This window comes from Amaranthus tricolor, chromosome 15 (assembly GCF_026212465.1).
Source record: "Amaranthus tricolor cultivar Red isolate AtriRed21 chromosome 15, ASM2621246v1, whole genome shotgun sequence".
In the NCBI taxonomy this organism is placed as follows: Eukaryota; Viridiplantae; Streptophyta; class Magnoliopsida; order Caryophyllales; family Amaranthaceae; genus Amaranthus; species Amaranthus tricolor.
In genome coordinates this window covers 15,865,600-15,878,631 of record NC_080061.1, presented here as the reverse complement: position 1 = coordinate 15,878,631, position 13,032 = coordinate 15,865,600, and the positions used below count along the sequence as shown (strand labels likewise).

Sequence of the window (13,032 nt, the reverse complement as noted above, 5' to 3'; positions counted from 1 at the left end):
ACTATTTATATTATTGATGTGTACTACATTTTTTAATGTTCTCCAACTAAAATGGAAAACTCTTTGATGCTCTTTATATCCCAAGGTAATTTCATTTCCTCAATTTTATATTGCTAATTTATTGGCATATTTGGCTTAACATTTGTAGCTTATAATAAATATTGTAGCACCATTTACGCATTTGATTTGTACTAAGTTAAATATTGTTGTACAACGGAAACGAAAAACTATTTGGTGCACTTAGCTCTTGGCATTCCAAGGTAATTTCACTTGCTCAATTTCATATTATTAGGTTATTTTTATAAACAATGTTTGCGATTATAAATACCACTCTAAAAAATAATATCTTTAAATTAAAAAGTGTAACTTGTTTGTGTTTTGTTTTGAGCTCAATGATGATATATTTAATATCAATTTTATGCATTAATTTGTTTTAACTGTTGCATTTGATTCAATTTTCTTCTTTGTTTTCTTGTTTCAATTGTCATCTTTACTACTTGCCAATGCTTGCTATTTGCTTATTTTGCACTATTTGAATTGCTTGATTTTTACTTTATGCTCATTTATCTTTTCATTCGTCTGTCGGTCCTTATGAATATAATTCATAGTCTCTTAGTGCTGTCTTTTTATGTTGTAAATCTTGTGCAAAGCTTGGAGATGCAAGAAATACATCAACAAAGATGAAGCTATGGGTTGAACAATAAAACAAAATTTCCTTATTTAGTGGTTTAGATTTAAAGTTCACCGACTATCCCTGAATTTTATTATCACATGTAGTTGAAATTTAGGGATTGAGCAAGTAAATTCTAAAGTAGCGGCTTATTGGTGATCTTTGATAATTGCGCCTAATGATTACGTGGTTAATTCCATGTTGGTGAGAAAACTCTTTGATACTCCTGACAAGGTATAAAAAAGTAATTTCCATTCCTCAATTTCATATTGATAATTTATTGGTATACTTGGCTTAATACTCGTAGCTGATAATGAAATTTGTAGCACCATTTACGTCTTTAATTTGTAAGTCTAAAATTGTTCTACAACGGTTGCAGAAAACTATTTGGTGAGCTTAACTCTTGGATCCCAATGTAATTCCAATTGTTTGATTTCATAGTATTAGTTTATTTTTGTAAACTATGTTTGCATCCTTAATATTCTATATACCATTCTAAAAAATAGCATTGTGTTCGAAAGTGTAACTTAGGGATCCGCGTGCACAATTAGTATTAACTCCTAATAAAATAATGATGAAACCTTGTTTTATACTTAATGTGAGAAGAGGACAATTTTGGTCGGAAATTTCGCTTTACAAGTTGTTAGATTGTTATATATTTACTCCGTTCATATGAGATTGCAAAACTAGTAATCTATAAAAGTATTAAAAAATTGGTATGAATCACTAAATTGTAAGAGTAACATTAAGCGAGAGAAAATATAAAAAAAAAAAATTAAAGAAAGTGTACTTACAATAAAGAGTTTACAAAGTTAAAAGAGATCGACTAAAAAACAAAAGAAAAATTGCTCAGAATAATCAAATATTTTACTGATTTTCCTATAATAATCTTAATTTTTGATTAAACATGAATAATCCCAATGTTTAGGGTGATTGCTAAAAATACATGAAGGTAAACTGAACCTACACCATAAGTCATTTTCATAAAAAAAAGGTCAATACAAAAATAAATTATAAAAATTTCAAATATATAAAATATATAAAATAGCAATCAAGTAAGTTTATTTTTTTTATTTTAACTTTTAATTTTAAATAATTTTGATTATTTATTTTATTTTCCTTTTTTAAATAGGAATTGACATGTAAAAATTGAATATTTGGATAATAATGTAATAATGTTTCTAGATAAATAATTTAAAAATTGAATTATTCATGCTTAATCAAAAATTGAAATTATTATAAGAAAATCAATGAATATTTGGATAATTTTGGATCAATCCTCAAAAACAAATGGCAATCTCTTAAACGAATAATGATAGAGAACAAAGAATAGGGGCAAACTAGTCATTTAAGTGAATTATTGGTGGTAAAAAGAATCGGACGCTAGGTTTTTTGTCTCGTAAACACACCATTTTCTTCCTCCATAGTCCAGTTTTTCTAATCTTTCGGTGTAGCAGCTGCCATTGCTGCACCGCTTACTGCTCTTTCGCTAAGGTTTGCCTTACTTTCTCTCTCTTCCCCATGATCAATCTTTTGTAATCAAATTTGATCAATTTTGTCTGTCACCTTTCTCTCATTTTTATTCAAATATTGTAACTCTATGTGGATTTAGGGAAGCAGATGTTTCTACAATTATTTAGGGTTTAAGGTTGGATTTGTATGGTTTTGAGGGTGCTTTTTTAGTTTTGTTCTAGAAATTATGCTTTTATTTTTGATTCTTGCAAAATGTGATTTTTGTTTTCAAGGTTTTTTTTTTTAAAATTTTAGTTTTGCTAATGTGTTTTTTCAATGGTCTTTCATGTGTCGTGAGAGTAAGAAGCAGATGAAGAGGGAGGTAATAAGTGATGTTCTGAGTTTTGATAAAGCAGTATGGTGAATCCTGATAGGTTTTTTTGAACATGTAATCCATACTCGGAGGACAAATAGGAGTAATTATGGTTGGAACTCGGAATGGTGTCTATAGAATCTTTTTGATTATTTGCAGATGCCATGGGCTGGGGGTATTGTTTGGGGAGGCCAGAGGGAAGAAAGAGAGAAAAGTGACTACTTCTGAAAGGCTGTGTTTGAAGGTTAGGTTCCGGACATTATTGGATGCTGGTTGAAGGTAGCATGAGGATAATTCAGTCCCTTGGAATTCCCAACACGCATTAATTAAACGTCTGAAAGATTTTGAATTTCTTGATGAATTGTGTTTTATTTTGTTGAGATATATCTATTCCCCCTCCCTTTTTTCCATGAAGTATCTAGGAGATGCTGTAACTTTCCGGTTCACTTGATTTTGCTAATTCTTTAGAATTATCTTTTTGCAACAGAGAACAAAGAATTAGCGATGGTCAAGAAGAAAAATCCCTTTGTTTTCTTGGATGTGTCTATTGATGGAGATCCATGTGAAAGAATGGTTTTTGAGGTACCACTTGTTGAATGTAACGTAATTTAAAATTGACAAGGCTGGTTTATCTGCCTCGTGATGATCTGTGTTTCTACTCTTCATGTTCCTTGTCCATTTGAGAAGCATATCAATCATCTAGTTTCTGTATGCTGTACTTCTTACATATCTCCTTTAAACTGAGTGATGTTAATAGCTTTTTTTGTTTGGTCACCACAGCTTTTTTCTGATTTGGTTCCAAAGACTGCCGAAAATTTCCGTGCATTATGTACAGGTAAGTACTGTTGAACATAGATGTAATGTAAAAGATTTCTCATTTTCTTACTTTGCGATGTTGTCTCTCTATTTTCTGCATCTGTTTTTCCAAAACAATCCTTAGTTTTGAGTAATTTTTCACATGCAATGATGTGTTTACCTTGCTTCAATGATGTCGTGTTTTGTACTTTGTGGTTGGTTTTTTTTTGGGCATGCTTTGAGCTTATGCTACCAATTAAAGCAGCAAGCTGTTTTGTTATGCCATTTCTATTTGATAATATTTCTGGGAACGAGGAGGTCATTCAACCAACTGTTGTCTGTTTTGTTTATACCTTTAGATAAAGCTGTGAACTTCCTCATTGCTGTACCATTTCTTTTTTGAGTTATTATTGGAAATTGGGAGGTCTTTGATTTCTCAATTGCCATTTCTTTATGGGTTTAGAACCCATGTTCTCTTTATGAGAAGGGGTGTATTTTGAATGGTGGGGTCACTCAATATTATTGTGAACAATGGAGGAAAGGGTAATAGGTATGTTAAATAGTAGTTCCTGGTTTTATCTTAGAAAGACTTATCAAGAACTTTCATTGCAGAAATTTAAAATGCAGCGCTTGCATAGTTAGTGTTATTCTTGATTTGAATATGGCATCTTAATGTGACATTTTTAATAATCAGCATTTAGGGGTGAAAGTTCGGAGTATGGTTTGCACTTTTCACACAACAAAACAAATCGTATTTAATTAGGTTTTCAATTTTTCAGTCCAAATCCAAACCTTATTTGTTCGATCACCAAACCGCATCAAACCGTATTTTATTGGAGGAAACCAAATCCAAAGCGCCAAACCAAATTAGGTAGACCGAATTTTGCTTGCTGACACCGAAGTAGTCAAACTGAAAAATTGTGTTTTGTGCAATGTGAATGAGAGAAAGAAATAGCTGAGGAACAAAAAGCAGCTAGGGTTTGGGTGAGGCGCTAAAACTGAATGCAGGAATTAGGGTTTGCTACGGGTATGGGCGTATCATTCACCAAATGTGTGTTTAGTGTTGCATTATTTTGACGCCTTTCATTGATTTTATATAGCTGTGTCTAACCTATATTTTCTTTTCTTTTTTCCGCTCTGAATTCCAGGAGAGAAGGGAATTAGTCCTAGGCTAAGGATTCCTTTGCACTACAAGGGTACCTTCTTCCATCGAATAGTGAAAGGTTTTGGAGCTCAGGCATGCTTCTCATCCCTTATTTTATATATTTTTATTCTTAGCTAAATTTTTGTTCTTTTCAAAAATGTTCTGTCTGGACGCAAGTTAGAAGTTGTCATATTCTTCATTGGTTAGCTATCGTTGTCCATGCTGTAGGATACAGGGCTGATGGGTCACACCTGAAATTCTAATGATGTAGTTTTAAGGTTGTATTTGTTATGTTATTCATCCACCCTGATTTAGTAAAGATATTGAGTTTGTGCTTGATTATGTACAAGCTTCTTCATTTCTGTTTATTTATCGATTCCTTGTTTGTGCAGGGTGGTGATCTTCTCAGACAAGAGGGTATGCTCTATGTTAATACTTTACGCTTTTGTATCAAGACTACACCAAATGAACCTATTTTTTTATGGAACAGTTTTGTGGCTAATTCTGGTATATTTTGATGAGGGGGTTCAGTTGACTTTATAGAAATCAATTAATTGCTGACTATTTAAAATTTGTTCAATGACTAACTTCAATGAATGACATGTGAAATATTGAAAAAGTAGTTAAAAGGGAAGAAAATGGGTTTAATTTTTGGGCTCTTGTTTTTATTTGTGTCTAATTAAAAGACATATCTTTCCTTTGGCTATGGTTAATACTATTGTGCATGATGCACTCCTTGTGTGTTGCAGGTTCAGCTGGTGAAAGTATATATGGTGACGCATTTCCTGGTAAATTTAGATTGCATATTATGTATTATTTATTTAAATCAAAAATTTTGAATTCTTGCGGTACTTTGCTTTAAAGACCTGACGTGACAACATATATTACATAATTTGCTGTAGTATAAACTTGTTTTGAGTTTACAACATAAACCTATTTTTGTCAGTAGGTTGACTCATTTGACTAATATTTTAAATGCTTGAAGATTTCACTAATCTAGAAGTAGACTTGTTTTTTTTTGGATTACAAATGCATTATTGTTTTCTTAAACTAGGCAATTTTGCGAGTTCGGTGGACGTGGTTGTGAATTATCTTTTAGAGATTTTTTTTATTGAAATATGCTTTTGAGTTGTAATTTGTTTATTCAAATTTCAAATAGAATAATTAAGTTGCTTATATTCTAGAAATAAAAAGAAGAAATAGAAGTAAATGAAACATTATATAAGAGCAATGCCACTATCGAATCCATGCTTTAGTTAGAAGACACCTTTAACCTTTTAAATCCACGCGGAACCAAAAAGTTTTGCTACTTGATATTGACAACACTTGCTATACAATCTATTGTTCCAGGTGCATTTAGATTAGCCAAAAATTTTTCCGGGTGTTCTGGAAGTCAATGAACTTTTTTTTGGTTGTTAAGGTCTAGCTTTGTCAACGTGTTGAGCTGAATTTGCATTTCATGTCTGTACACACATCAGCCCAGATGAATTTATGCATGTGCACACCCATTTGTATCAAATATACATATTTGGATGTTAAAACTTGGCCTTTTTGCTGTTATGGCTTTGTGATACTGTTTACTGATTAGCTCCTTTTTTGTAATTGTTTTAGATGAGCCCCCAAAGCTAAAGCATGATGAACCTGGTCTTTTATCTATGGCACTAGCTGATCGTGACGTTTGTGGATCTGTATTCAATATTATGTTCAAGGCTAATCAAAACTTTGACAAGTTATTCCACTTTCATATCTATGTTTTCCTATTAGTACACGGTGATGTTGCATATGAGTGTTTATACTTAATTGATTTGGATCTGTGATTAATTAACGAAGTACATTTTGGCATTTTACCGATCCAGAGTATCTAGAATCATAATACTCGTTGGAATTTTCTAGAGGACTATGCCTTAATTTTAAATTTTATTTTTAACAGAAAGAATATAGTGTTTGGGAAGCTTGTGCATGGACATGAGGTTTTGAAAAAAATTGAGGATGTTGGTGATGAAGATGGCAAACCAACGGTCACCATTAAAGTTTGCAACTCCGGTGAATTCAGTGAAAGTGGTAAACCTTATTTGATATATATTAAATATATGCCATGCTTAAGAGAGTTTCTCTCACTCTTTATGCTGTATTTACTTTTTTTTGCTAGCTTCTTTCAAGCTAATGTACAAACTGATTCGGGATGTCTAAATGGCTTTTGCTTTTCGGTTGATCGAAGAGCGAAAAAATGTGTTTTGTAAATGGGTGACAGAAAAACTGACTTTTTAAGCCAAAATGAAATGGCCAACTTGATTGACTTTTTTTGTTGGCTTGTTGGTCCACCTTTTAGCCAATACATGGTTTTACCAAACATCTACTTAAGCGGTTGTCTTATCTAGCTAGCTTAAATACTAACAAAAAAAGCCAATATTTTTAGCTGGTCAAACACGCCAAAAAAAAAAGCCGACAACCTTTGTCAAACTCCCTCATTGTTTACGATAATTGCTTTTTTCCCTTTATGTTGATTCTGTGGTGTTGAGCTCTTTGTGACATGCAGACAAGAAGAAACTTGGTAAGAAGCTGGCAAAAGTGGCGAGTTTGGATGCTCATAGCATTGAAACACGAAGAAAGGGAAAACATAAGAAATCTTCAAGGAATAGAAGAAAGAGAAGAAGAAAATACTATACTTCTGAATCAGACAGTTCTTCTGAAAGTGATTTAGATAGTAGTGATCTTGATACTGATTCTGAATCAGATTCATCTTCATCAGATGTTAGTTCCTCCAGTGATGACAGGCGAAAGAAGAGAAAGAGGTCCTCTAAGCGAGACAAGTACAAACGTGGGAAGCGCAAAGAAAAGCGGCGTGATAAGAAGCGGAGAAGGCAGGATAAGCGTTCAAGACGGAAGTCTAGAAGGTGGTACAAAATCTACTATTAAATGCTTGATATACATCTTCTGCACATTGATTTATGAAATTTAGTTGAATCTCTTGGGAGGGCATTTCCTACTTGCCTTTCCATAATTCCATTTCATTGTTTGGCTTGTGTATTTCTTGTCCAAGTAATCTAACTAATGTTTATTGTGGGTTCTCTTTAGAAGCATTTTGTGTGAGTGCCTATGCTCTGTGCAAAGGCATCCTTAAGTAACTCAAAACTCTTGTTTTTGGATATGTGCTGTGGCTAAGGTTTCTTTAATTAATATGTTAACATAATTCTATGACAACATTAGCCATATAGAGCCCTTTATTATTCCTTTCTCACAGATATTTTCTATGCATTGGGTGGATAATATCCCAAAAGACCTATAAGAAAATTTACCCAACCTGACATCCCTATTGATACATATCCAAAAATAAAGGATTGTAAACAAAGCTATATTTGACTCGGACTTGGAAAATATTGGGGTAATATTAAATCTAACCGAAATCATTTTTGACCTTAAAGTGATCATGGTTTAGGTAATAAATGAAATTTTGTGCACATTTTCTGTTGAGTTTCAATTTTTTTTATAGTTTTACTGGTATTTGGGTCCCATTTACATAGGTGGAATTGTCTGTTAATGACTATGTGTATCACATACGATTTACAAATTCCTATCAAGAAATGTTCAAGTCACACTAGAAAAGGGAAATAACAAGACAATTATACAATTCCTCTACCCAAACTGGGAATGTTTGGTCTTAAAGAGGCATTGGCTGAGCCAAGCCCGAAAGTTAACAAATTGAAAGTGATTTGAGTCCAAAATGAAGTGATCTTATTTCGACCTTGTCCATTTGACATGTCTACATCCTGGTCATCCCTTGCTTAGCAGATACTCAAGATACAAGTCATGTTGCTCAAGGGTAACATTTATTGTGCAGAACCCTTCCCCTGCCGCAATTTGTTCTCGATGTTGTTGCTTATGACATGTATGGATTGTATTGACCTTTACATGCTTTTGTTATATATGTTTTTGACTCTATCTTTAATGCTGTTAAAGGGCATCCAATAGCCTCAGTGATAGTGAGAGCACAGGGGATAGCTCTGAGGGCGAGGACAGTACAAAGAATATTGATAAAAAGCGCAAGGGTGACCTGCTGAAAAACGGTATCTATTTATACTATTCAAGAATTAATGTCTCTCTTGTCCCCTCATCCTGTCCCAATGGAATAGAATCATTAAGAATATTTGAAATTGGTATTTTCCAAGAGAACAATATTATTTTGTGAGTAATTTTTCCTTCGTGTGTACTGTTGATATGACTTCAGTTTTAGATTTACTTTTGCGTTAGAATTGATTACAATTTACAAGTTTGGGGATTTGATCAAATGGATAGAAATTAGTCTAGAGACTTGTCAAGAAATAATGGACCCTTGATGTAATAAATCCAAGTTTTGTGTCTTTGTTTTCCTTGCAAATTGTATAAGAATGAATAAACTGGATGCCATTCTCTGTATATTTGCTTTATGCTAGGAGATATGGTACTTGTACTTGGTTTTAGAGTGCATCATTTCAGTAAATGTTTTTTTTTAGCTGACACCATCCCATTTGTGGCTGAGTAGTTCTTTTGTTGCATGCACCGCGAGAAGATAAGCATGTTCTGAGCTCTAATTTTGGGCTATCCTGTGAAGTGTACTACTCATGTTAATTCTGCCTAAAAGAAAGTTTTGGTGCGAATTTTAAAGAAGTGATGGATACCTTTTATTCTTGCAAGATTTTTGTGCTTCTTTGTTTCCTCAATTAAGCTTCATATCGAAGAATGTAGCCCCCATCTTTTTGCACATTATAAAATAGCTTTATATTTGATAGCTATAGCAAGCTGTGCATTTGTGCATGTGCTGGGCGCTACAATCCTTTAATTTAGGCAGATCAGCTTTGACTGCTAGCTGTGGCTGTTACAAGAGGCAACATAGGGTCCCTGCACCCTAGAAGCAACATTAAGGAGGAACTTTAATTTACCAGATTTTCATATTTGAGAGTCGAGACACATTGGTAGTGAAAAACGGTGAACATAAAGAGCCAGACGATAAGCTAGAAATGTGAATATTCTAGAATTTCTAAATGGATACAAAAGCTATTAAATACAACAATTTCATTTTTAAGGTTTACGTTATATTTAGCCAAAAATACTGTTTTTGGCTACTTATTTCCTAACCAAGACTATCTTAGGCCGTTATCTTTATCCCTGCTTTGTAGTGTGCAATAATTGTTTGTGGTGTTTGCAGCTGAGAACCATTCTCCTAGGGTTGATGCTGCTGCTGTTGTTAATCACAAAAGAAGCGAAGATTCTGATAAGTTTGACGATAAGGAACCCAGATCTTCCAAGGAAAACGGAGAGCAGAAAACCAATGGCTATGAAAGAGATGCAATATCTGGGAGGAGTGGAGACAGACAACCTGATGTGGTAGAGGACCACCCTGGAAAATCTAGGTCTAAATTCCCTTTCTTTCATGTAACTAGTCTCTATGCCTACCAATTTTTCTGTTATTTTTATTGATTGTTGATGAGCTGGAGCCGCAGTGCAAGTCCTAAAAGGGCTACTAGTAAGAGTATGAGTATCAGTCCCAGGAGTATGAGCAGAAGCCGGAGTGCTACACCCCAAAGAAAATTAAGCAGAAGTCCTAGTGTTGGTAAGAATTCCCCGGTAGCTGTACAGAGAAGTCAAAGTATTAGCAGAAGTCCTGTAAGGAGTGTCAGCAGGAGCCCAGCTAGAAGTCCGAGCAGGAGTCCACCAAGAACTCATTCTCAACGAAATTCTAGCTTAAGCCCTGTGCTATCTCCACCTAGAAAAAGTCCTAGTGGGAGCTATCCAGGAGGCTCATCGCGAAGATCAGCTGGTAGAAGCCCTGGGAGAGTCAGAAGGCGGAGCAGTCCAAGCCCGGTACATTCTCGTAGAAGTCCTAACCCCGTAAGATCTTCACATAGAAGCTTAAGTAGAAGCTCTGGTCGTGCTCCATCAAGAAGAGTTGCAAGTCGTAGTCCAGTTAGGTCTCCTAAGCGAAGCTATCATCGCAGCTACTCTAGAAGTCCTGGCCGTCGAAGCCCTCCTTCAATTCACCGTAGGAGTGTTTCAAGAAGTGCCTCACCTGATGGGTCACCCAAACGTATACGAAGAGGTAGAGGTTTCAGTGATAGGTTTTCTTATGCTCGAAAATACAGGACCCCCTCTCCTGACCGTTATCGGCATGGTGGTCGTGACAGGTATTGCTCATATAACTGACTTTTCAGGCCTTTCTGTTATCTTTAAGCGTCATTTATTCCAAACTTGTTTACATTTTAGATATCCCAGTTACAGGAGATACTCTGACCGTTCTCCTAGGTACCGAAGCCCAAGAAGATCTCCTATAAGGTATGTAATGACTGCTTATATTTCCTTCGTATTTCCATACTAAGTTATAGTCATTTATATTTTTCTAATTTATATCTTCTGATATTTGTGAAGTACTTGCTATTCTTTCTGAATTTGATTGTTAATTAGTTTAGGATCAGACTCTTGGTCCCCGAAGGTTTCTATAAATAATCCCTTCTGAAGAACCTGCAATTTTTTTGGGTGGTTCATATGGATGGTTGGTGTGAGACCTTAGGGGGTTTATATAATTTCTGTCTGTGCAAGCCCACTATTTTTGATTAGTAATTTGCCAATTGGAGTCATCTTTCTGATTGCACTGATATAGAAAATGTGTACTTGACATGTCAAAAGGGGAGAGGCCTTTGGAACTACTCTGCTATGATTGTCTTTCTGAAAATAAACTGTGTCATTATGGTACCAATGTGTCATGGCCTTATAGGAAAAGATGAGCTTTGATGGGATACGCTTGTGTGGAACATTCCTTGAGTTTTTTTTTTTTTTTTTTTTTTTTTTTTTCCGTGAAGGGAAACATTACCTGGGATTGCTGAAGGTAGTAGAGGATACAAGTTACTAGGTGTAGAGAATGCTCCCTTTTGGCGAAGGAGCAAGGGTGGTGAACAATGGAAATGACATTCTTATAGTTGCATATTTTTGGGGATGGAGCAAGGGTGGTGAACAATGGAAATAACATTCTTAGAGTTGCATTACTTGCATACATCTAGCATAATTGTGAAATATCTAAGCTCTGTAAATTTTTTCTGGGTATCTTTTCAGTTTCTTTTATTCTATCAACTATGAGCTACGGCTAAATCATGAAAACAGGTCAAAATGGTCGTATTTGACCCAATTTTTCTGTTCGGATTATGGGTTGGGATTTTTAGGTTACCCACTAATTCACGGTCGGATTCTTGGTCAATTTCGGGTCAGGTGGTCTAAATTTAACTGGTCGCAGCAGTTTTCTGTTTGTGATTCTACATTTTGGGAGCTGCTCCATTCACAGATATAATTCCTCCATACCCTAAAGACTTCCATGGGCAGTCCATTGGTTCATAGTTACTGAATTGATTATGGCATATGGCTAGTAATCTCTGGAATTCCATCCCTGCCAGTTTAACATTGTTATGATATGTGGGTTGTGTTGCAGATATAGAAGAAGAAGAAGCAGGACAAGGAGTCCGAGTATCTCACGAAGCCCTCCCTATCGTCGCCGTCGTATTACCAGGAGTCCTGTTCGTAGTCCCTCTAATAGTCCTCCATCCAGATATCGTGCATCTCCTCGTGCTGAGAAGCGGTTGTCATTGAGTCGAAGTCGAAGCAGGAGTGTGTCAGTCTCAGGTTCCTCCAGGGGTTCCCCAGCTCCAAAGGGAGCTAGCAAGGATAAATATAGGTCGAGGACATCTTCTGGCAGTCCGCCAGCGAAAAAAGGTTTAGTCTCGTACAGAGATGGTTCCGCCGACAACAGCTCAAGGTAGAAAAGTAGATGGAACCTGTGCATTTATTCCTGCTCTTTTTATAGTTTCTGGTCGTATGCACATTGATGTAGTTAGTCTCTTCGTATGAGGTACTTTTGAACTAAAGTCATTTCTGTAATGGTCTTAATCACCACATTATGCATGACGTTGTTCTCTGTTTAATTAGAATTTTTCAAGACATTGTTAGTTTAAAGTTTTGGGACTTTGAAATTAAGTCTTTGTCTTCTTTTTTTTACTTGATTCTTATTTTTGTGTTAGGTTAGTGGTTGAAATCTTTTCATTCAAGTGGTTTGATTTTTACCACCTACATGAAGATTAGTTCTGTCCTTATTTATTTGGAACTGTTTGCCCCAAATTTGATTTTTACCACCTACATAAAGATTAGTTCTGTTCTTATTTATTTGGAATTGTTTGCCCCAAATTTGAATTTTACCACCTACAAAAAGATTAGTTCTGTCCTTATTTATTTGGAATTGTTTGCCCCAAATTAGGCTAAATAGCCTAACTAAATAGATTAGAACAGACTTTTGTACAAAATAAATTCATATTAGTCGTTTAATGATTTTAATGTGTTATCTTATATTAATATACTCTCTTTAGTAGCTTAAAATAGCTAATTTGGATGTTGAAAAAAGGAAAGATTGATTTTAAATATCTTTTAACTTTTATAATTGTGTTTTTCTAAAAATAATTTTAACTTTAAAGGTATTTTATTTTCAAACATCAAATCTATCAATAACCATTATCAAAAGTAAAAATAATGTGATATTATTTAAGTTTTTTACCGGTTTGTGTATATTTTTTATAAAAATTTTTTGAA

The 13,032-nt window shown here is 34.6% G+C and overlaps 1 protein-coding gene across 3 annotated transcripts; it reads left to right on the top strand.

The window, feature by feature from the left end:
• The first annotated feature begins 1,961 nt into the window (after positions 1-1,961).
• On the top strand, positions 1,962-12,426 carry LOC130800919 (peptidyl-prolyl cis-trans isomerase CYP95-like). Of its 3 annotated transcripts, none has more exons than XM_057664655.1 (14): positions 1,962-2,164; positions 2,983-3,077; positions 3,276-3,330; positions 4,439-4,527; positions 4,827-4,851; positions 5,184-5,222; positions 6,046-6,163; positions 6,365-6,495; positions 6,971-7,328; positions 8,392-8,498; positions 9,617-9,821; positions 9,912-10,592; positions 10,672-10,740; positions 11,885-12,426. In XM_057664655.1, exons 2-14 carry the CDS (start codon positions 3,000-3,002, stop codon positions 12,210-12,212), a joined length of 2,283 nt encoding a protein of 760 aa, XP_057520638.1. In that variant the 5' UTR covers positions 1,962-2,164; positions 2,983-2,999; the 3' UTR covers positions 12,213-12,426. The 3 variants fall into 3 exon arrangements, with proteins under 3 accessions (XP_057520638.1, XP_057520639.1, XP_057520640.1); XM_057664656.1 differs by having other exon boundaries at positions 2,023-2,164; positions 10,681-10,740; XM_057664657.1 differs by lacking the exons at positions 1,962-2,164; positions 2,983-3,077; positions 3,276-3,330; positions 4,439-4,527 and adding an exon at positions 4,661-4,712.
• The last annotated feature ends 606 nt before the right edge of the window (positions 12,427-13,032 follow it).

Coding starts and splice junctions, on each gene's coding strand:
- LOC130800919 (XM_057664655.1), top strand. CDS start 3,000: ATGGTCAAGAAGAAAAATCCCTTTGTTTTCTTGGATGTGTCTATTGAT. Junction 4,852..5,183: donor TGATCTTCTCAGACAAGAGG/GTATGCTCTATG, acceptor TGTGTGTTGCAG/GTTCAGCTGGTGAAAGTATA. Junction 5,223..6,045: donor ATATGGTGACGCATTTCCTG/GTAAATTTAGAT, acceptor TAATTGTTTTAG/ATGAGCCCCCAAAGCTAAAG.